This window comes from Rissa tridactyla, chromosome 4, assembly GCF_028500815.1.
Source record: "Rissa tridactyla isolate bRisTri1 chromosome 4, bRisTri1.patW.cur.20221130, whole genome shotgun sequence".
In the NCBI taxonomy this organism is placed as follows: Eukaryota; Metazoa; Chordata; class Aves; order Charadriiformes; family Laridae; genus Rissa; species Rissa tridactyla.
The window spans coordinates 52,420,246-52,444,595 of record NC_071469.1 but is presented as its reverse complement, the minus strand read 5'-3'; the positions used below and the strand labels follow the sequence as shown (position 1 = coordinate 52,444,595).

The 24,350-nt window shown below is 38.4% G+C and overlaps 2 protein-coding genes across 3 annotated transcripts in view; one reads left to right on the top strand and one right to left on the bottom strand.

Moving 5' to 3' along the window:
- Positions 1-5,415: 5,415 nt before the first annotated feature.
- Positions 5,416-23,936, bottom strand: APIP (APAF1 interacting protein). Of its 2 annotated transcripts, XM_054201108.1 has the most exons (8): positions 23,802-23,936; positions 18,967-19,067; positions 15,925-15,973; positions 14,512-14,629; positions 12,443-12,578; positions 11,034-11,201; positions 10,404-10,526; positions 5,416-9,184 (listed from the first exon to the last, which is right to left on the bottom strand). In XM_054201108.1, exons 1-7 carry the CDS (start codon positions 23,835-23,837, stop codon positions 10,427-10,429), a joined length of 708 nt encoding a protein of 235 aa, XP_054057083.1. In that variant the 5' UTR covers positions 23,838-23,936; the 3' UTR covers positions 5,416-9,184; positions 10,404-10,426. The 2 variants fall into 2 exon arrangements, with proteins under 2 accessions (XP_054057083.1, XP_054057084.1); XM_054201109.1 differs by lacking the exon at positions 10,404-10,526.
- The window catches only part of PDHX (pyruvate dehydrogenase complex component X), a 52,434-nt gene continuing 51,983 nt past the window's right edge, over positions 23,900-24,350 (top strand). The window contains exon 1 of the mRNA XM_054201106.1: positions 23,900-23,999. The gene's annotated coding sequence lies outside the window, so the exon portion shown is untranslated. The remainder of the gene's footprint in view (positions 24,000-24,350) is intronic.

The window sequence follows — 24,350 nt, the reverse complement described above, 5'->3', positions numbered from 1 at the left end:
TGGAGAGCTTGCAAGAGTGCTGCAAGGAAGGCTTCAGTTGCTTACGTTAATCTCCATCCTGGTGAAATTATCTCTGGCCTGATTTTAGCCTTTTTGACAAGTTAGTCTTTATACTCAAAGTAAAGAGCATAGAAGACAGTGAGAATTTACTCTATAGACATTAGTAAGATTAAAAAGTACAATTTCAGCGTGCAGCTGAAGGTGTGAAACTACAACTCATGACACCATCCTGACTTTAACCTCTCCTGTCTAAGTGCACTTCAGTGATCACTGCTGCACCACAGTTGTCTGTCTTTTGTTTATTTTTTTGAAAGCAAGTTTATTTTCTTATTTGCAGAATTTGAGCTCTGTCATTTCCACTGGACTGATACTTCAGGATGAAGCAGGATGAAAATATTCTCAGAAACAAAAAAAACCCAGAAAAATAAAAATCAATCTCAGTCAACTGTAATACAAATAAGTAGCTTAAGGATTTTAACAAAACATGCAAATGAGAAATATCCTGAATCAATTATTAGTATCCTTTTTTAAAGAAGAGGATATTTACAACTGTAACTAAGCTGATGTTCATGGGATGGACCATAAAATTCTTGATTCTGAGTACGTTAAATTTGCATCTATATCTTACAGCTTATTGTGTGATAAACTTAATCCTGTACTGGGAAATCTTCTTTTGACCCAGATGATATCTGTAGCACAAAACGAAGTCTGGCCACTTAGCTATTTAACTTTGTCAACTTCTTTTTTTTTTTTTCCCATGCAAGATTATTTTTATGTTACATTCCTTGGTGTGCTACTTGGAATTTTTGGGATTTTAACATCCATTTCCTATGGTTTTTAGCTTTCTCCTTCCTGTTCTTCTGCACCATATTCCTCTGTTCAAGAATTCTGTGCTCATTCCTTGTGCTCATGATGGAAACCTTACTGCATGTGAATATTCTCTATTCCTTCTTTCATCCTGAAGCAGTTCTCATGTGTGGACACTTCTTCCAAGAAGAACTCTTTGTACAACTATCCCTTGTGTTGTTAGGATCAATTTTGAATATGGTATGAGGAAAAAAAATCAATGACCTGTAAAGGTGAGTAAGGTAGATAGGAATGCTGCAGAGATTTACAGAGCTTTGGAGGTTTTCTGGAAGTGAAGCTGTGAGTGGCCTATCATTAATTATAAAGGAAGTAAGCAAAGTAGTTTTGGGAAAACTTTTTTTTTCCCCAGCAGTTAAGCCTTCTGATAAATTTCTTCATATAGATTTCTGCATAGATTTCCACATATACCGAAACATAAATTAGGGAAAGCTCATGACTTACATAATGCTGCTATATGGCATAACGCCACAACTTTGGCCTCAACTTTTGGCCTGGGAACTTTATCAAGTTAAACATAGACTATATATTATGGAGAGACATTAAACTTAAATATAGCTGGGATGCCTGTCTCCCATCCTTTGTCTCCCTATGGTAATCGGTTACAATGTATTGTCATTTCATTTTATTTGGTAATTAATTTTGTGGAATATGAGTTTCAGGTTACACTAGGTTATCAAGTATTGTCTACTTGGTAGGCCATTGTCCTCTTGTGGTCTAATTAGAATTAGTCCCTCATCTTCAGTATGCAATAGTTTTGTTTTTAACACTTCCAGAATTTAGGAGATATCTGTGTTGTACTAGCTACTTAAAATGTCTAGAGCTTCCTCTTTCAATATAGCAGTCTCCCTTACTGAGGACTAGAAATTTCAAACTGGACAATACATCTTAATGTACATTAGTATATCACTTTTTAATTAATAATATTGGACCAACTATTTTGGCTACTGGGATTGTGCTGTTTTAATCATAGTTAAAGTACAGTAAAACATGGTACTATTTTGTAGTACAGTGAAAGTGTTTTATTAGTGCTTCAATTGCGATAGACAGTGGTCATTGTCCTATTCATTTAACTCTGCTTATCTACTAATGTTGCTACCATTGCTACTGAATGCTTTCTTATTTAGGTGCCTGAGACCTTAATTATATTTTCTGTTCTTCCCTTTACTACAATTAAAAAATTTATCATAATGCTTGTCCTTCCCTCACTTGAAGCATTATTCCCCTCTTATGCCATGGCTTGAGGCTTGATTGAGCTGTCACTGAGATGCTATTGAATGGGTTTTCCCCCCTCTATTGCTTTTCAGCAACAGCAGCTGCCCTCTTCCTGCTTCTACATGTCTTGGTATCCCCGTTTGTTTTAACTACAGCAGGCAAGCATGACAGTAGCCTTAGGTTTTGTTTTGTTTTGTTTTGTGTGTTTGGTTTTTTTCTGGCAACTGGAATTTTGGGCTCAAATAACTTACTCAGCCAAGCTGAGTAAAAAGTAAAAAACCTTGCGGACACCTCTACGGCACACCAGCCATAAGCCTCTAAGCATGTTTACGTGGAGGAAGTATCAGGTGACAAGTGTGACAAATGCTTTGGCAATGGGATTCTCCAAATAAAAATTTACAGCTTGCAACTGGATTTAAAATGGATGTCAGGGACTTCCAGCCCTGACTAAGTATTAATCTGTTCAGAAACACTTAGTGCCTTGATTTTTAATTACTAATGTACTCTCTCTTGAGGCCCTTCTGCTAAACTCCGATGCGGACACTCATTTTTACATATAAAAGTTGAAAAAACTACCTGCATTATGAAATCTTATTGGTTTTGGCTATGTTTTTCATAGGTGTAGTCCCGAGCCCTTGTTTTTGTGGTGCATGCAACATTTCAGAAATTACCATAACCTGAAGGTGAGGGCATTAAATAAAGTTATGACATGAGAAGCTGCGGTAGCTTTATTTTGAACGTGTGACACAAGTCATAAAAGGAATAACTTTTTTATTGTGTGAATTAAGTTGCAGGGACTGTTAAGTTAAACTTAAAATAACCCTTTTAAAAGGTGTTGAGGATAATGAATTAGCCAGGAGGAGTTAGAGCCTGCTGCTGCCAACTAAAGTGCTCGGGGACTTGAGATAGAAGTGAATGATAAGCAGCAGCTTTCATGCATTCAAATAAATTACATGTTGGGCTTGGCTTAATCCTGGCATCAGAATGATCTCTGGGGTTTTCCCTACATTATCTTAGTCTATGATTATGCAAATATCCTTTTAATGTAGCGACTCCTTAACAGGAAATTAGTCTCATACTTGCTCATATGTTCTTGCAACCAACAGACATTTGCTTGCAAAATCCTAGTGTGTCTGAGGTACAAAAGGTGTGTTAACCCTTTAAGTGCCAAAATTTTGCAAACATGCAAATAACAGGACATGCTTGGATATGCCAGGGATGTAGCAGATGAATCAGGAAAGGATAAGTTTCCTAACACAAAAATATTCCCGAGTTTGAATGTTCAACCAGAATGCAAATGGTATTAAGTTTACATTTGGTTTCAAAGATAGTAAAGAAAACAGGGGAGCAAGAAAAATCTTACAGAAAAGCAGGATTAAAACTGAATAAAACATGGAAATGAGACAAAGCATGAAGACAAAAGAAATGTAATCATTACTGTTAAATGCACAGCAACCTGCTGAGCCCAGGTAGTCTGACATCATCATTCATGCATATAGATGCACTTAAATTATTGCAGTGGTGATGTTTTCAGGAACTGCACGACAATGGGGACTGTGAGGGTAACCTGCTTTGTCTGGAGAACAGGAACTTAAGAATGGGAATCAGATGTTCCATCTGGAAAGATAGACGGCTGGTATCCTTTGGGAGGGACTGAACTGAAGTCATAAAAATTGTGTTGTATTACTTGTGGCAGTATTAATGTACATCTCTGAGTAAGCGGGAAAGCTCCGTTCTTGATTTCTCGATTTTGTAAATCTCTGCCAGGTGAAATTATCTTAGGTAACATTTTTTCTTAAACTAAGGGTTTCTAGTATAAGAGGTCACCTTTCTTTTTAGGAAAAAAATGCCAGTTAAGCTTTTGATGTCAATCTGGGATACACTGGTGATAAGTTGTCAGCTAGTACTCGAGGTGCCTCCCACCCCCCTTTTCTCTTTTCCCCCCCGATTGAAACACAGACAGCTAAATCCTTGGAGTTACAGGGAAGCCTAATGAAATTAAGCACCTAACTCTCCAATGGGATTTAGGGTAGCATCTGATTCATTCAAGCTCTTTTGAAACTCCCATCAAAGTGTTCAAGGCATGACCTTAAGGTAACACTTGAATCAGCCCCAAAATGTAGACTTACAGCTCTTTGCTTTAAATGTAAGACCTACTCTTTCTTCCACATCCAGTGTATTCTGTAATTACCAGAAATTACCATTAGAGAAATCAGAGCTAATCTGAGGGTCATTAAGGAGTGAGTATTTATGCTCAACTATTTAAATAAATTCTTGTTGATCTGGTTTCTGGAGATCAAAATCTGTGACGGATTTTATCTGTCATAGATGCGAGAAACTTGCTAGTACAACAGCATAGCACCTTAGAGTAAAAAAACCCAACACGCATACCTAAGTACAGAGAGAATGGGTGTTTGCAAATGCTATTCAGACAATATGATTTTCCATGATTCCCCATTAAATTCCATCTTGTCAAACACACTCAGCCCATTTTTAGTATTCAGTACTAGCCAGTCTGTTCTGTCTCACTGCTCTAGCAAAATCTAGCAGATGCTAGATTAAGTGTGAAGATATACAGAAAAATTTTAACAATTACTTTTTGGAATTGATTTTGTTTTCAATAGATTAATATCCTAAGAAATAGCCAGCTGTTGTAGTTCCGCTAGAGGTTTCACTGCCAAAATGTTTTTGCAATGGTGCGCTCAGTATGCTGAACCACTAGGATTCAAACTGAGCAGAAACAGGTCCCCGTGCTAATGATGTCAACCACAAGAGAGTGTGATTTTATTTATCACCTGATTTATGTAGTGAATACTTGGGTAGTACCAGGATAAATGCCTGAGAGCTCTTTTTCAGACTCAGAGACTTAGAAATTTGCTCTTTTAAAAATCATATCAAGTAGCGTTCTTCTAGAGTAACGTTAAGCTTTTAACATTAAGCCGACTTAAAATTAAACCAAACGTACAGATTCACCGACTTCTATGAAAGCTTTGAGAGCTGGTAGCAAAGCACAATCACAGGCATCTCTATATTCTCTGTTACAACAGTCTGTTGTAACAGACTGTTACCTCAGCTCAGAGGGCCATCCTTGGACACAACCTCGGTCTGTGAGGCACAACTTTTATTTCACTTTACATGTAGGGAAAGAAAACAAAAACAAAGTCTGCAAGGGTTCACCTCCCCTTATGACAAAAGGGAACTGCAAATCCAAAGCGGCTTCACAAATGAAGCATTCTCCTAATTTCTTTATTGTTTATGAGTCTGTAGAGTACATAACCGATAACTCCCTTCAGTAGGGATACCTTAACTTAAATCAGCTCAGAGGTTTTTAAACAATTTTGAAATTAAGAAAGCACCAATTTAAAACCCTGTATTATCTGTTCCTTGATACAGTAGTAAGCCATCTTAAGTGCTCCAGGTGTGGGGGTTTTTTTTGCCAATTTGCCATCTCCTGTAAAATGGCAAAAAATTATTACAGCCATATTTGCCAAAAAGTGTGGCAAAAAAGAATTCAGAGGAAGGATACTGGTTTATTTGCATTTTTCCACTAGTTGATGGGCTTTTTTAGATGTTAGTTTTTAAATGATGATTTCAGAATTAAAGGAAATAGGGTGCCAGTCATTCAGGCATTACAGCATACAGTATTTTGGATGACCCACTTGAAATGGAAATTATGTCATTTTTACGTAAGCCTGTCCGGTGATATTAAACCTAAATAACAGGCTTTGGTGGAGATCAATTATTTGCTGCAAATGTATAAAAATATCTAGCCGGCTTATTAGCCTACAATTCACACCAGAAAATGATCTAGACTTAAAAAAGAGAGTTTAGAAGCTTTAAATCATATAGGACATTTTCATATTTTTGTTCTACATAATTGGAGCTGAACTGTAAGAGCTCTCTGAACTCTTGGGGAAACAATAATCATTTCACAAGTTTATGAAGCCACCAAAGCTGTGAAGTCATTGCTTTCTTTGTTGAGAGTTCACACACAAACAGACGTGAGAAGAGTGTACTTAGCTCATTGCCATTCCACTGAATGAGACTCTGAGCATCTCGGAATTGAAATCTCGGAATCTCGTAATACAAAAGAATTTCACTGCTACTATAGAAATTTGATATTTCACACACATTTTAGAAAGACTACAGAATGGTAAATTGTAGCTGGATGAGGAAGTGAATATTTGTAATTAACAGGACCCAAAAAGAATATATTCTGCAAAAAATAGCTTTCCTTGTGAGAATTCTTTTGTAGTTTATCATGACACATGCTGAACAAAACACCACCAAGTGTAAAATTATCTTTATCCTTAGAAAACATAAGTATTATGGAATGATACAAATATGTCCTATTCTGACAGCATCATCAGAATACCACAGGAATTTACTTTTTTTACTTACTATATTTACAGAAATATAGCAGTTTAAATACAGAATTAAAGGTTGCAATCAATAGATGGCAACTAGATTTCAAGACTAAGTAAGTGGACTGTCACATCAAGAAGTATTTTCATTAGCATGCCCAAAGGGAAGAAAAGCTAATGGAAATACAGTCGGTTTTCCCTTCATGTCATTTGTACCTGTTAAGTCTTGAAAATAGTCAAGAGATACGTTTTGTGCTTAAGTGGAGCAGAGGAATATGCAGCCTGTCCAAAGTCACTCTTTGATCTAAAAAATAACATTTTTCATCCAAGTTCTTACTGCAATCCACATATACTCACAAGACGTGGAGTCACTGCAAAATATTTGACACTGCCAAACAATACACATCTAGTCAACAACCTGTGGTAACTTAGTGATAACCACTATTTCACAATAATTAAGGTCACCCTCCCCCCAAGGTTTAAATGTTGCACACTGCAGGTACAGCACTATGTACAATAGGGAAGGACAAACGTGCTGAACAGTCACAAGACACCAATCTTAATGCAACCTGCAAGTCTGTCAGCATAGCACCACTACTATTTACAAATTTTAATTATTAGGTAGCACAAGCATTTGAGAAGGGAGTTCAGAAATCAAGCCAATGACGTAAACCACAAAACAGTCAATGCTATTATTTTTTTTCCTAAAATGTATAAGGAAATACAGAAAAGAACTAAATATGGCTATTTCTTTAATGTAAGAATAGAATGGCAGAGATTTTGTAATTGATGCTGGTGAGTCTTGCAGTCCAGTCATCAGGGGGAAAAAAGAGGCCTATCTGAACTATATGGCAATTCCTTTAACAACTCTTCAGTTGATATTTGACTGACAGGGACAGGAAAATTTGAGAGCAAAGCTCAGGTATTTCCTATCAAGAAAATTTGAAGCATCCCAGAGAGGTGAAGTTATGTTATCTCAGCAGATGAGTACTCAGCAAGTTTCTGCTAGCAAATCCTGTGGAGTGGTAACTTAATCAGTTGAGGTCTCAATGTCAACTTTGACAGCTGCTTTTGGTCTGGTAGGAGCCGATGCTCAACATGCTCTCTCGTACAGCACAGAAAGACAGGCTATAGCTGCTATAAGGATGTGGAGATCAGAGGAATCTGGTTGCTGACAAACTGTCAGCATAGCAGCAACTCTGGGGCTACACCAGGCTGTCATGGCACAGGTGAAACAGCTGATACCCAGCAGGTTGGACCAGGTCAGCAGGTGCTTGGATTATACCACGAAGCCTTACTGCAAATGACTTTTGTCAGAGCCCAGTGACAGACTTTTACATGGGGGCATGAATACCCACCAAGCCAAAGCAGGATGTTTTTCGTGCAAGTTCAACACAATGCAATTACCAGTAACTAGGGAGACCAATGGCATATGTTGTGCTATAATCAGTAGCCTGACACACATAACTAAAGAAAAATAAATGCTCATATGAGTGAAAAATATAAGAAGTTTCTTCCTGACTTCTTGGTTCAGCAGAATACTTTCCACAGATTTCAGTTCTTTCTGAACTCTTCAGAACATCCACGGTAAATGCCTGTCCACACGTAGCCAACTGAGTTTGAATAGCCATCCCCCTGAAATGGGGGAAGCACTGTCTGCAGTCTCTGGCTTCAGCCATCTCCCCTTTTGCCCCAGCTCCAGTTTTCTTTGGACCCACCTCTGAGCTGATTCAATGTTTTATGGACATTGGCTTATTAGGAAACAATATAATAATTTTCTTCCCCCTAGTCCTGCAGTAGTTTTCTCTTAGGTTGAAGAGTTAATTCTGGCTCAAAAAAGCGCCAGAGATGATGCCAGGGCAAGTGCTGGGAATGCATGGCTCCTAGCAGAAAACAAGGTCAATTGGTGCTCACCCTTGGGACTAGAGTCTCAATACTCAAATCAGAAAGTTGGTCAATCAAGGCTTAGACTGATGCCACTGGGGGGCCATGCCAGGAGATTTTGAAAGCAGAGCAGTTTGATTAAATCTACCTTAGGCTGGCTAATCATAGGTCATAAAACGCTGTTTTAAAGTTGTAAAAAACAAAATCTTACCGATGGTGAATGAATTTAAAGAGGTAGAAAACAGATAAGACCCAGACAAGACAAATTCCAAATGCATGCTACAAAATTATGTGTTTCCTAATCACTACAATGACAATTAAGAGAATTCAAAAACACATAAGCTGCAGGCTTAATTTAAAAAAAAACCCACTTATTAACATGTCGTGAATGAATCAACAGTTCAAACCATGCTTTAAACTTTATTCCTAACTTCTGATCAAGGGGTTGTCCTTACTTATTTCCCCCACAAAAAAAGCTACTATAACTTTGAGAAATGGAGACCTAAAACAAGTTAAATGATGTAGCAGTAGAGCAGGATCAAAAATGCAGGTTGTTGAAACATGAAATTTTAAAGCACACAAACAAAATGTCACATTTGTTCTCCGTAGCTTTCTTCAAAATCTTTTTTTGCATCTGAATTTTCATTGCTCCTACTGTAGCATTTGACAGGATTCTAAATGCAATGATTGTTCAGCTTATTTTTTTTGTTGTTTTTTAACTCTCCTTTTCTTCTTGGATGTGTTTAACAGTCAAAACTGATTGCCAACATCTGTCAGTCAGCCGAGTGTAACAACACCCCCTTGTGGTTTTAACAGCGTGAGGTGGAATCTGGAACTCCCATCATCCTGTAAGAAACCTATATAAGAGAAACAACGCAAAAGTGAAAATATTCTAAAACTAGGTATTTATACTCGTAAAAAATGGCAAAGAAATATTAATTCCACTATATTAGCCCAACCTATCTGACTGCAGGAGCTGAGGAGCAATTTTAGAAAGGTTCTCGTGGACCATGAGGTAGCTCTGTGCTAGTGTGGTAGCCACTGTGACTTCATCACATCGTGGAGTGAGGCAGCACTCCAAATACCTGTTCACACAGAGAGCCACTTGACAGCAAGCCTCCTGTTCCACTGCTTCCTCCCCTAGTGTGGGCATAAAGGCTAGTGATCCAAGTACCTGCCTGTTCTTCGCTTATGCTGCATTTGTCATCTCTTCTGATGCAAACGTGGTGGCTGTAGAGGACTGTCTGATGGGCCAACTCTGTGCAACAAGTTAGCCTACCCTGTTTAATTAGACCACCACTTTGGCTGAGCAACTCCTTTATAATCTCAGTACTGGTATCTTAAAACTGGCTAGAGCAACGTCCCAGACTGTGAAACACTACGCGACCACTGTGTTTTGCCATACCAAGCTGTATATTGCTTACGTGATAATTGTTTCAGGGACCCTTCACGTAAGGTACTGCCTGATCACATTATCTACATGCTTTTACTTTAAAATATTTGTTATGAGAACTTTCAAAACATTGATTATTGACACATTAGAAAACAGAAAGGCATGGTAATTTCCTGTATGAGGTACACAGGTGACACTAATCAATGAAACTTAACCAAATTGCAACCAGCCATTTCTGCTGAAGGAAAATAAACAAACAACCCACCATATAAGTAATACCACTGAGATGGACTGAAATCAAACCTGATCCTGCAAGCTAAAGAACAAAAGTGGGTGTTCAGCATCTCTGTACAGATTAGCTTACTTGCGTGGGGTCTTTTTTCTCCATTGGCTTTTTCTGGTAATGCTTGATACAATTTAGTTTTAAAAAGCAATTGCACTCCATGCTGTACGTAGGTGCTAGAATATGCACAGGACACGCTTAACTATTAATATGTATCTTTTTGTTGCATTGTGTGGCAAAGGAGCATTACTTTAGGCATTAGATACCATTGCAGTGGTAATGGAATGGATGGGGGAAATATGCAATATTAAAGTTTCCCCAGTGGGAAAGCAGACTGAAGCAATGGCGTCATGTGTAGTCTCTCCCTCCAAACAGATCATCTCTACAGATAAATTCACACCTGAATATAAATGTTGTTGTCATTTATAAGATCCCATTTTCTCCCGCTGGATGTTTTGAAGGATCTAACCCATGCTGCTTCATCTGCACTGCGATATCAAACAAGTAATCATAACATTCACACCTAAAATTAAAAGGAAAAAAAAAAGTGAAATGTAAAGTAAGTCTTAAGTTTTACCATGTTTTATGAAAATAAATAGTTTTCTTCCTTGAGCTTTACATCACCAATGCGACGGTCTGACTGGCTCTACTATCTCTTTCCATGACTGTGGTATGGAACGTTCCCAGCATTTTTGCTACATGATCCTGATTTGCTGCATTTCCATCAGCAAATAAAGAAGTAAATTCCAAAAATGAGACTAGGGAAGACTACACAAGCAGCACTGGCAGGTGTCATAAAAAAGCAGAGATTGCCTGCAGGTTTCGTATGAGGAGGAACTTGTCCATACAAAAGGAAAATGTTAGGAACCTTATCAGCCAGTCCATTCCCAAAAGCTCCCTATACATTCAGTGAGGCCAGAACTTAATGTTATGAATCGTTGTCCATGGATTGCAAATACGCATGACATTAAGGTCATTAAGATTTTGAGGTATAATAGCAAAACATACCATATTCTTAAATTGTACTCACATTGTTTTGGCTTTTTCCCATGTTTCTCCCCACACATAAACTCCATGACGTCTGACCAATACAGCACAAGAGTCTGGGTATTTTTCCACTGCACGTGCCATTCTCTCCTTGAGATCCCTTTCTTCTGGTGTATTCTCAATAATGGGAACCACTAGTGTATCATCATACCTAAAAGAAAGATTAATGTTCACGTATTTAAAAAACCTGTAGTGTTTTGATGTACGAAACTTTTCCCTAAGAAAGAGATCCTCCTTTGACTGTGTAAAGATGTTAATAAATTCTCAACACTAGTGATTCTAAACTCTTCTCTTGTGAGTAATGCTGTAATATAAGAACCCTCAGGAACGTCTCTCACTCCCAAACGTATCCTATGCTGGCAATACCTGAGCGACCCTTGAGGCACAAAAAGAAAATAACAGTTGGACTAGATGATCTCCAGAGGTCCCTTCCAACCCTATGATTCTATGATTTAATGTATTAGGTGTAGCTGTTTGTTCACGTATCGCTTTCTAGTTGGGTGCCTTTGCAACTTTTTCAGACTCTCTTTATCCTGTATTGGCATCACCTACAAGCTATATCTCAGATTAAGTTATTTAAAAGAATCACATAATGAAGAAGGAAATGAAGCTGTTTGCTGGAGAGCAGAAAAAAATTAGGTAGTCCAAAACCCCCTGGAAATAAGATTGTCCTGCTAAGGCATATAAATAGAAAGTAGAGTCAACATATGAAAAATAAATTCTCTGTGATGGAGTCATTGGTGGGCTATATGTGATCTTAAGAGAGCCTGAGAACCCCAGTTCCAAAGACAAGATGATGCATGTTACTCAGTGGAACTTGCCTAAGAGTTTCTTCTGAAGGAGGATTGGGACATTTGGCACTGTTAGAGCTCATCCTTAAAAAGTAGTAACATTAGCTTTAATGAGCTGTTTATTCTGAATTTTCTTTCAAAGTCTGTCAAGTAAAACCTGAAATCCTCTACACTCTTAAAATACCCTAAACTAGCATAGGCAGTGATATGCGAAGTCCACCCAAATGTAGTTTGTATGTTATCAACCCAACCTAATGTTGGTTGGCTCCAGTTTCAGTTTAATATCGTACAGATGTGTTAACATCTGTGTTCTTGAGATATTTGTCAGGACACAGCTCTTTATTTGGTTTGTGTTCTGTAGCTCAACAGACCACGGTAGACTTGACATTACAAGATTTTATCTCAGATCTCTTCCATAGGCTTGAGATTTTCCTAGGGAAAGCCAATGACTAATTTATTCCAGCGGTGTTCTTCTTTCTTATTCCTAATGCTTCATATTACACACTTTGACACACATAACTCAAGCAACTCGTTATCTATTTATATTGCTGAAAACAAATGATCAAATAGCATGCCTCTTTTCTTAAATATAGAAAAGTACCGGTAATGTCCTCCTGAAGTACACTTCTGGATTCCTTTTATCATCTCCTGATGGGTAATACTGAACTCGCTCCCTGGGTAAAGAAGGGTAGCCATAACAGCAGCCTTGGAATGAGTATGGATCACTGCACCTGCCCCTAAGAAGAGAAAAAGAAGAAAAAAATGTATTTTTAGAATCAATTTCATTCACATACTTGATTCACTTCCTTTGGCTAGGCATCTTAGCAAATGGTGATCTACTCTTTTAGTGGAAAAAACATATGGGAACCTAAACAAAGATATGACATAACTACTTATCTATAAAGGATAATTAGGGAATGTCTTAGGACACTAGCATCAACTTTTAGTTAGTGACAAGGCTACAGGTACAGGTTAGGGGTTGACCTGCTGGAAAGCAGATCTGCAGAGAGATCTGGGAGTCCCGGTGGACAACAAGTTGACCATGAGCCAGCAATGTGTCCTTATGGCTAAGAAGGCCAATGGTCTCCTGGGGTCCATTAAAAAGAGCATGTCCAGAAGGTGGAGGGAGGTCATACTCCCCATCTACTGTGCCTGGTGAGGACATATCTGGAGTACTGTGTCCAGTTCTGGGATTCCCAGTTCATGAAAGACAGGGAACTACTGGACAGGGTCCAATGGAGGGCTACGAAGACAATCAAGGGAATGGAGCACCTCTCATGAGGAAAGGCTGAGTCCTGGGTCTGTTTAGCCTGGAGAAGAGAAGACTGAGAGGGGATCTCATCAATGTCTATAAATATCTAATATGTCATGAGGATGGGGCCAGATTCTTTTCAGTGGCGCCTGGTGACAGGACAAGGGGCAACAGGCACAAGCTGGAACACAGGAAACACCATCTCAATGTGAGGAAAAACTTCTTTACTTTAAGAGTGACAGAGCACTGGAACAGGCTGCCCAGAGAGGTTGTGGAGTCTCCTTCTCTGGAGATATTACATACATTCCTGTCCAACCTGCTCTAGGTCAACCTGCTTTGGCAGGGGGGTTGGACTTGATGATCTCTGAAGGTCCCATCCAACCCCTACCATTCTGTGATTCTGTAACAAATTGCAGGAGAAAAACTACTTGCCCAATTCAAGGAGAAACACTACTTGTACATTTCTTTACATACTGCAATGCCTGAAAAACTCTACAAATTAGTAGTACAAATCAGAGTTCCGAGATTCTAAAGAATTCCCAAACTTATTTGTGAGATAAATGTTTAAAAATTTTTACTTTTTTTTTTTATGTTAGTACTTTTCTTTTTCTTTCTAGGCCTCGTCAGGCAGGACTTCCCCTTGGTGAAGCCATGCTGGCTGTCTCAAATCACCTCCCTGTTCTCCATGTGCCTTAGTATAGCTTCAAGGAGGATCTGTTCTATGATCTTCCCAGGCACAGAGGTGAGGCTGACAGGCCGGTAGTTCCCAGGGTGCTCCTTTCTACCCTTTTTAAAAATGGGTGCAATGTTTCCTTTTTTCCAGTCACTGGGGACTTCACCTGACTGCCGTGACTTTTCAACTATCATGGAGAGTGGCTTGACAATTACACCAGCCAATTCCGTCAGCTCATATAAGCTTCTTGTGCAGGAAGATTAGAAGAGACTCACTAAATCCTTTATAAAGTAACAGATATAAATCTTACACAACAGCAGAAGCTTTTTATTACTGTCCACCTACAAAAGAAAAGTTTCATATATTTTTTTTCACCTATCCATAATTTAGAACCTTTGATCACAGCCAATGGTTGTAAAACATAGCTGCTGAACAGGCAAAACTGCTGGTATAAGACTGCTGTAAATCCCCCAGCTCCTCCCGCAATCTACTAGTATACTGCACTAAAAATTAGTGCCAAAAAGATGATGTATAGCTACATTAGAAGACTAAAGTGTAAATGAAACTCACAGGATGTTACCACAGACTACCTTTCATTGTACATATTCCTTTGGAATTTAATTTATTTTATATTTTCATGTTAATTTCACTGTAACTTCCATGTATAAAGAATGTGGTATTGAGTTTCAATTTTGTGGATGTGTATATACAGCACTTCAGTTATCACTGAACATTTGCTACACACCTCTCATAGTGTAGGCATTCATAAAAAGAGGTGTGCACTGGCTTTTCTTTAGTTTCTTGTGCGGTGGAGGACCACTGATGTCCTGTTCATTCATGTCACAAACAAACATATCTTCTGGCTGTAAGAAAGAAAAAATTATTTTGAACTATGATGACCCTAATAGTTTTGTTTTCCTTCTAGGGAGACAAATATATACACCACATATTTAATATAAAATGTGATTTTAACTTTATAAAAGTGCTGTAGAGCACCGCATTTATTCTAGCTTCTAATACTATTTACTGACATTGTGTAATGTGAATTAATATGAGGTACTGTTTTTATTCAGAATGCTGCGAAGCAGATATTTGTAAAACTAAAATTTTCTCAAAAAGAAGATAACCTGTATCTAAATAACAGACAATAGATCAAAAGGAAAAGTAGTAAATGATTCAATAAAAGAAATGTAGATGTACTTTTCCTTCCCCACCTTAAAGAACCAACAAGTGACATAAATATATTATGTGTAGATTTAATTCAACTTGTAGAACTATTTTTTTAAACTTTGCTTTCGGTAGCTTTACATGAATATTACCTTTGCATCAATCAGCTACTCATAATAGTACAAAGAATTGTTCAGGGCAGCAATTAAACCTTCTTCTTTAATGTTTTTTTAAAAATCATCAGGAAATGCAGTTGCAAGAGATTTCCTTATTCACTGCGCTCAATCCACTGCTACTGCTAGCAAAGAACAGACCATCACGGTCTTGCCACGTTATGCCTTTGTCTGCCTTACTTGCTAACATCCCCAGTGAGCACTGCTGTGACACCCCAAGTTTCTGCCAGTGAAGAGATTCCTTTCACTTCTCATTGTATCTACCCCGAGATCCATACAACAACAAATTCTTTCCACATATTATTCTATTCTGGGGGAGTTCCTGCTGTCATAAAATAGCTATCATTTACCATTCTCCTCTCCACTTATATTTTGGGGTTTTTTTGGAAAGGAAACAGGTAGACAAAGTAACCTTTTCATGGAGAGAGCCCATCTATTTACTGAGAATGTCAAGACAAAGATTTGTAATCACTCAAAGGAAAATAAATAGAGATTAAGTGTTAACGCTTAATTACGTATGTGCCACAGTAACTTAAAACTGTAGCCAGACAGCTATAGAGCCATTCAAGCTTCACAAAGAATAAAGTTGGACTTTAGTACTAATGTTCAAATCTCAGTCTTCTGTGTTAATTTAAAGCAAAGAGATCATCAAGACTAATCTACACTGGCCACTGAAACACATGTTGGTTTGCTATGCTAGTGGAGTACTGGGCAAAATCCAAGTTTCTAACTTTACAGAAAGAAAAATTAAACTCTAAACAAAGGTACTTTCATCCATCTCAAGATGAGCTCTGAGATAAAAATACAATTCAACATACCTGTATTCTTTCCTTTTGGACTCCTGAAGGAGCGATGTAGATTTCATTCCTAAGAAAAGTTACAGACACAGAAAATCGATAAACACAAGGTTCTCCAACTGCATGCGCAATCCACTGAAAAGGAAATACAAATCTAGCCCCTTAAAATTCAACAACTTTCTTGCTCCTTCCATAGATTGACATGTAGATGGTTTTCAAAATAGAACTGAATCATACAAGGGCATATGAAATCTCTGACTTGCAGGGGTACGAAACCACAGTTCCAACCCCAGAAGAGATCTGAAACACACGTAGAAAGTGCAGCCTTATTTTTTCCTACAAAGAAAAACACACAGCCTCCCCCTGCAATAATTCTGAACTCAGAATTCACAATAAAAATGAACAAGAGAAATTGCAAGCAGATACTGATCTATGACAAAACCGGTGACAAAACTATTACTTAAAAATACACAGACTACCTATAAACAATATTAATTATCTATAGTATTCTACAACGTAAATACTTTTGGGGTTTTTATAACTATGTCAAAAACATGTAAACATGTTTTTAATGCATTTGTATACTTATTTGTATCGATAAAAATATAACACTAATTCAATGCAATTAAATGACTGAAATTCAAGTAGAAGTACATCACTTCTTGCAAGGTTTACATGAACAAAGACTGTAAAAAATTGATTTAAATTAAAATTACTTTAATATGGCATCTGAAACATTTTCAAAAATAGCAAAAAAAATAATCAGATTATCTCTCTCAATTGTAATCACTATTCGGTTTCAACAGTAACATACTAAATTCAGAAGCGGAGAGACATCTAGTGAGTAATTAGTCAAGTTACAGACACATTTCCTAAGGACCACAAGATGTTTATACTTCTGGACAAGAGCACTTAGAAGGGCAACAAAGCTGGTTAAAAGGTCTGGTGGACAAGTCTTATGAGGAGCAGCTGAGGGAAGTGGCGTTATTTAGTCTGGAGAAAAGGAGGCTCAGGGGAGACCTTATCCCTTTCTACAACTACCTAAAAGGAGGTTGTAGCAAGGTGGAGGTCAGTCTTGTCTTTCAAGTAGCAAGGGATAGGCCAAAAGGAAACACCCTCAAGTTGTGCCAGGGGAGGTTTAGATCAGATATTAGGAAAAATTTCTTCACTGAAAGGGTTGTCAAGCATTGGAACAGGCTGCCTACAGAAGTCACCATCCCTGGAGGTATTTAAAAGGCATGCAGCTGTGGCGCTTAGGCACTTTATGGTTGGACTCAATGATCTTAAGGGTAAAACAGCTGTGAAGCACATCAAAATGTGGCTTTATCATATTTGTAATTTTTAACATTCATGAATTAACACTGCCAACGTTGCATTAATTTAGTCTTAATTCCTTTGCATGAGCAAGATGATTGAGAGTACAAATGATCGATAAATCAAGTGGTAATTTGGTTACTAATGAAAGACATGCATTTTTTCTTAAAACAAATTTTTTTCTTTTTTAGAAATTAATCACAGAGGCAAAATCTGATGATGAAATACAGACTTTGAAATACAGGACACCTGACAAAGAATTTGAGATCCATTTTTAATATGCTATCCCATGTCCAAATTAGCATTTTTCTTCTGAGTAATTGATATGAACTGCACAGTGAGTAATGCTGATTAGGATTAGCTTTTAAGACCATTTGTTAGAATTTCAATCAAATTTCAGCTGTTCTTTCACTATTTCCTATGTAACAGTTCTAAGCTAGTCTGATCTCTGCCTCACAGCTATTAATTTTGAAACATAGCTAACTGTTACTGTAGCTATTAAACAGTACAGCCACATAGATGACTAGTATTGTTGACTAGACAACATTGGTACCAACTCAAATATGTATTTCAGTGTAGTCTGAGCAACCAAGTTATACAACAGCTGAGGAAAACTGTACTACTACGTTGGTGTATTCCCTGTTGACACCATTTGTCTTGCCACAACCAACATGAATCACACTGAAATGGCAAAGAAAATAGGCTACATTTAGCTACTGATAAGAAATTAGTGCTAGACTAATGATTAGTTTACAGAGATGAAGAGCTTTAAAAACAAGAATTAACCCTCTTATCATTCCTCTCATTATTATTGCTGTTGCTTTGCTTGTAAAATCAAGCAGGGAAGTGGAACAACCTGCACAAAGCCATTAGAACAGCACAAACATTAGCATTTAGAGCCTTTACTTCATATATATATATATATACACACACACATATAAATTCTTCATATATTTGAATAGCAATGGCTGCTTGTGTCTGCATGTAAGTGTATGTCAGAAAAATGAGAGATCAGAGACTTTCAAGTTAAAGTGTCACAACACCCTGTGACTGGGGACAGAATTGCAGGCACTGGGCAAGGTGTTCTGCAGAATGAGGACTTCTCTTTTTTCAGTGGCCACTGAGAGGAGCTCTGTCTCCATTTAAAGCTTGTAAAGCATGAAGAGGGGGAGACTGGAAATCCTTACCTTTCTGGTAAGTAATAGAGCAAATTAAAAAGCAAAGTGGTGCTCCTTAGCAGTGGATACACACCAAAAATTATTTTGCTGTTACCTGTCCTGCTTTAATTATATGTTAAGAACATTTCCTTAGAAATACCTCAGTAGAACAATAATTTCCTTCTTCAAGAAAATGTCTTGCTTGCAAAATATCTAGGGTGGGATTCATCTCATCTAACCACAGGCATTTGAAAGCTGTGTGCCTAAATTCCATAGTCAATGAAATGAAAAAGGGGGAATACATTGCTCCTGAAAGACAATTTATCTACCTTAAACAAAGATAGGAAAAGGACAGAAAAAAGTCACTCTCTGAAGCTGACTCCATTGAAGGGACTGCAATGGTTAAGTCAGACAAGCCACCTCCCTTCTACATGGTTAAATCTGGCATACTGTTCATTTCTCCCTCTACCTTCTCGCTCACTCTTGACTTTCAAACTTTTTTCATGGAACTGAAATGCCCTCACCAACTACTAAACACAGCCACCCTCTCTCTCTATAATCATCACATTCTTTCTTTTCCACCTTCACTTACCCATGTTTCAAGCTTATTCCTCCACCAGTTCCTGTTACCCAGCCTAAACCATAAAACAGTCGACAAAGCTCTGGGATAAGATTTCTTGGATGTAACTTCTCCTAAAAATAAAGAAATAAATTAAAAGCCATCAGAAACATCACAAACCTAAGAATTTCAATTCTGAAATTGAGTTTAAAGGGGTAGAACTTTCATACTGCAGTACAACAGCCTAATTTATGCTTAGGAACTTCAGTTACAAAATGACTGCGTTCGCACCTTGAAACAAAACCCCCAAATAAAATTCACCTCTAGTTACCCTTCACAGAAAAGGCCTCATCTCAAATTTATTCAAGTGTAGTGGCACCACAGCGAGACTAAGTTATAGAAAAATGAATGCATCTAACATTATCCATTTTTAAAAGCTCAACTAATAACTTTTCCTATTGAATCAGTTTTCTGTATGTTTATTTTGCTTGATTTACAAATTTCAGCAGCACAGACTTTATTAGTTCTGTTATATAATATTTTTACATAGCATTCAAATATACCATAGAAAACATAGGCAAATTATTTGATGAACTTCACATTCCTACATTTTTACAGTGTGAGGTTACCTCACATGCAGAAGGCAAACTGCATTATTTTAATATTTCTTTCAGAAGGAAGAAAAGTTCCTAAATTTTTCCATATTCCATTATTTATTTTATCAGTAAATACATCTATATCTATCTATTAACCAAAGGTATCTGTAATGTCAGAGATTCATTCATAGTTAATCTAAACCAGAATCGCTTTACAATACAAGCCAGAACTATTTATTGGAAATCCTAAATATTACTCTGAAATGAATATATAAAACTAAGAAAGCTGTAGCTAACAGGTAGCAGTCTTTGATAAGTGAGTATTACATTGGAAAATGAAAAATTTTGAATGTTGGAATCATTTACATGAGAAATATAACCAGTGTACATACAGAAAACTGAGTTGTCCTGAGTATTTCTTTTAGCTTATCTGAGAGAAGCAAAAGCTAAAGTCTTCCCCATTTTACCAGTGTAAAAATAAAAATCTATGTGCTTTCACAAAGATCCTTGTATAACTGAACCCATCGGGTAAGGAATTAAACAGTAGAGAAATAGCACTAATTTTATTTAAATTAATTTATCTCCCTGGGATAGGGTAAGATTTCCACCTACATTACCACAGTAATACAGCTGGTTTTCTTTCTTGTATATCGGTGTGTGACAGAAATCAGCAATTAAGCACAACAGATGTGCTCCTTGCATTGTTTCCAACAGAAAAATGGATTAGCTTTGGGAAGGCTAAGCCCTTAGGTCACCAAATACAGTTCCCTGCTACTGCAGCCAACTTTCACATAATTCTTTTTATATATGCATTAATCCCCATCACTACACTTCAAACTTCAACTTAATAGTGCAGCACCATATTCTTCAATGGCACTTGTTTCTGATGCACTTATCTTTAAAGAACTGGGATTCAGTTCAGATGCTACTCCTGCCTGCTCTGATTTTGTTTCTATTATTTACAGTCTCTTTTAATATAGTAAAAAAATCAACTGTTTATATATTTCAAGTGATAGAAACAAGACTCTAACCAGCAATCCTAGAAACTTATGTAAGAAGTTAAGATTTTTAAAGTACCATAAAAAAATGATCAGTTCACATTACCTGAAACAAACGGAACAGCATATACAAGAGTACACGAAGGAAAAAGACCCCAGGATCAAGGAATTTGACTATTTTTTTCTGAAAAATGCCAGGATTATAAAACAGTCCTCAGAGCTTAAGAGTATTTTTCCAGGATCAGTGGATACTGACTATAAACTATCTAAATAAAAATATTACTGTATTTCCTGCTTAAAATTATTTTTTATAAAAATGACAGTTGTTTACATAACTAAAAAACAGTACTTGCTGTAATAAGTCTGGGAGCGAACATGTGTGAAAGCAGTAGGCAACTCAACACGATTACTCTTTGTCAAACCTCAATTAGCAGTACTTTTACATTTGATTTTTAAGTTGAAGTACAGATGCCATTGGTTATCTCTTCCTTCACATCTCCAAATCAGGACCTAGCCCACTAGTTTTCTGATACAGCTAACACGAACAATTCAGCTTCTTTGCTGCTATGCTGCTAATATCTTAGCCTAAATTTCTATACGCTGTTAGATACGAAAGAAAACTCCACAAATTTCCATAAACTAAAAGGAGTGACTAATTTTTCAATCCATTAAATTATTCTTTTGAAAACAAATTGGCTGATAAATTTCTAAACAGGAGCTGACTGAAAGTATTCACTGAAAATTTAGAATATTTCCATCAGTCAAATCTTTTTCAAAAATTATTATTGTATTCCGCAAGACTATGGTTGCTCAAGGCAAATTAGCTTTTTCCTATTTTATTCAAATTACTGTACCTAACATTATTAAAAAAAAAAAACACAAAAAAAACAACAAACCCACCCACCCCAAAAACCCAGAAAACAATGTGGGTCTAATGTAACGGAAATCAAGGTGGATCCACTCTATTTGTAGAACGAACACATTTGTAAAGGTTTTGGGGATAATTTTCAAAAGATGTAAAACTGAACTACGATGTGAATATTTTAAGATATTACAGTAAATAACCAGTGTCTGAAATATATATCTCCCTGTCATAAATTGCTCAGAAATCATACATTTTCCTCAGAAATAAGAACAGACTGCATAGATTAAATAATACCATTGATATTGCAGACTGATGGGTAGTAAATCATGATGAGGTTTCTTTGAATAGCTATGTAGTGATAAGTTTGATGTGGTAAAATAGGTTTGTATTATCCTGTATACATAAAGTGAGAAAAGTACCATTAATAAGCTGGTAGATTTCTGTTTAAAATCTTTCTTTAGCATAAAAATGGATCAAATAAACCAAAGTGGCAAAAATAACATAATGAGCCTTTAAAAAAGTTTATTTTCTACAACACCTTCAGCACCATACATGGATTCTATAATGCACAAGGGAGTTTTTTTAGGTGAGAAAAAGAAATAATTGTAAGGAAGAGACAGGAAAGCAATGTGGTGAGGCTCCTACTCTGCTTAAAAGTCTCTGGCATTTTTACTGCAAGTACAGACATCCAAATGAAATTGATCATTTATGCTATGCCTTTTTTATGTTTTGAAAATTTTTTATTGCAGCAATTAGAAGTTTTAATAGTTTTTTTTTAAAATGACAAGTGATCAGCTGCTCAGCTTAACGTCATTTATGCCCATGAAAAGCCATTTCCAAGAGAAACATCTGCTTAGCAGCAGCAATCCACATTAGGGAGGTCTGTTAACACACACAGAATAAAGAGAACAAAAGCAAAAACTAACCACATACAAAAACTGGTAGGCAGGTAGTTACTTAGTACCAATACCTTTGCTGAAACATAAGGAAAAAAGTGCTGTTGTCATTGTTCTCTCCCCTGACCCCAATACCACAGAGTCTCTGAAGCTGCAGAGTGATCCTTGACAGTCTAAAGACCATAAGACTTAAGCAAAGGGGAACTGGGATTTTGTGAGCCCCTCAAGATTGTCTCCTAGCCCTCAGAATCACAGCAAGCAAAGGCTTTGTTTAATGCAGCTCCTCTGAACAGACCACTTGCATCTTGTTGCAGTTGCTACAGGAAAATGTAGCAGTTGGTGCTGGACTTGCAGAATCAGTCATGGGGAAGCAGTGGCGGCAGCATGGGACAAACAGGAACAGGTGCAAGACAGCAGCAGTGGTTCTGAGGCAGGAGACAGAGAAGGTGAAGCGATGGAGACGGCAGCCTGAAGCAAGTTTGACAAGGTTTGGAAGCTCCTACTTTAACCTCATCTTTAAAACTTCCAATGACAGCGAGCCACAAACTCCCAAGGAAAACTGTCCCAGGTCAGAAGTATTTTCCTAATACCTAACCTAAACTTTGCTTGCTGAAATGTAAGCTTGTTATCTCTTACCAAACAATTACGGGCATAAAGAAGACATTCTTCCCTTTTATCTCTGTGACATTTTACATATTAAGAGAACAACTCCAATTGCTCCTTTTTTTTTTTTTTTCTCTTTTCTTGACTAAACAGATTCTTTCCCTCTTTTCTGACAGGCCACATTATCTACTCTGATGATGATTCTCATCTCTCTGTTGTCAGTCCACACTGTTCTTGATGTCTCTTGACCAGTTCCACATACAAACAAGGACAGGTATTTCAAGCCTCATCCAGGTGATGCTCCCATACACTCTAGCACAATGTTTGCTTCGTTTGATGAAGTGTAACGCTACTGACTCACATTCAGGTTGTGCCGACTTACAGTAACAAACAGTTACCATAAACAAATAAATAAAAAGGGCCCAAAGGCCTGCAACTGCAGTCAGACTGTCAGCTGGCAGCATTTTGGAAAGTGCTGTAAATTTCATAACATCTCTATACTCTCTGTTAATTAGTAACTATGAAGGTTACTAGATAATTACTAAGTTTACAAAAATAGCCTCAACAACTGCAATTGCAAACTGCTATCCTGGAGCACCCGCTGACCCAAAGTGATTCTCTCCAGGTGACGGGCTGACCCAGCATCAGAGGTGGCACGGGTGGCCACGGCAAGGCCCGGGCACGCCGGCAGAGCCGTTGCCGGTTCGCTGTCCCGCCTCGGGCCTCCAGGATTCCCTCGCAGGCGCAGGGGGCGCTGGGCGGGCGGGGTGTAGCCGAACCCACGCCGCCCGCTGCTGGGCTACCTAAAGGGAACGCTCCCGTCCCGCGGCCAAGCCCTGCGACCCTTTAAAGCCCACGCGGCCTCAGAGCCAGGCGCCGTGCGCGGGGTCTGCGCGTGGCCCCTCGTTACCTGCGCGGCGTCGCAGTCGTTGGCAGCAGCCGCCATGGCACCGGCCGGGGAGCGAGCGTGGGGGTCCTTTCTCAGGAGCTTCTGTGGGTGCGGCCGCGCGGGCGCCTGCCGAGCGCTTACCTACCGCTGGCGGTGGACCAAAGCGATACCCTGATGGGCGGCGCAGGCCCTGCCCCAAGGCAGAGGCGGACGGCCGGGGTGGGGTGCAGAGCCTAGCCCCCTCCTCTGCTACTCACCGGGTCGGGAGGGTAGGAAAGGGCCAGCTGGAGAGGAGATGCAGGCGCGCCCTGGGGGCGGGCAGGCAGGTCTAGGATGAGCGCGGGGGTGTGCGTGGTAGGTATTTGCTTCTATCTGTGGCGATAGAGGCCGTCAGTCCCGAGCAGGCGAGTGGCTGAGCGCCTACGGGTGGTGCTGCAGGAGGGCTTGCCGCTGTGTCAGGTGCAGGTGGTCGGGGGCAGGGCAGGGGGTACTAGTGAAGCTGCTTCTCGGCGCTAAGGAGGCTTGGCTGCCGGGTGCTGCGCGTCACTTTTTTTTTTTTTTTTTTTTTTT

Bases quoted from the DNA above. Each gene is read 5' to 3' on its own strand.
- APIP (XM_054201108.1), bottom strand. From the start codon at position 23,837: ATGGCGGCTGCTGCCAACGACTGCGACGCCGCGCAG. The intron at 14,630-15,924 runs GTATGTTGAATT...TCTTTCTTACAG, and splicing joins TCCAAAAGGAAAGAATACAG to CCAGAAGATATGTTTGTTTG. The intron at 10,527-11,033 runs GTGAGTACAATT...TTTTAATTTTAG, and splicing joins TGGGAAAAAGCCAAAACAAT to GTGTGAATGTTATGATTACT.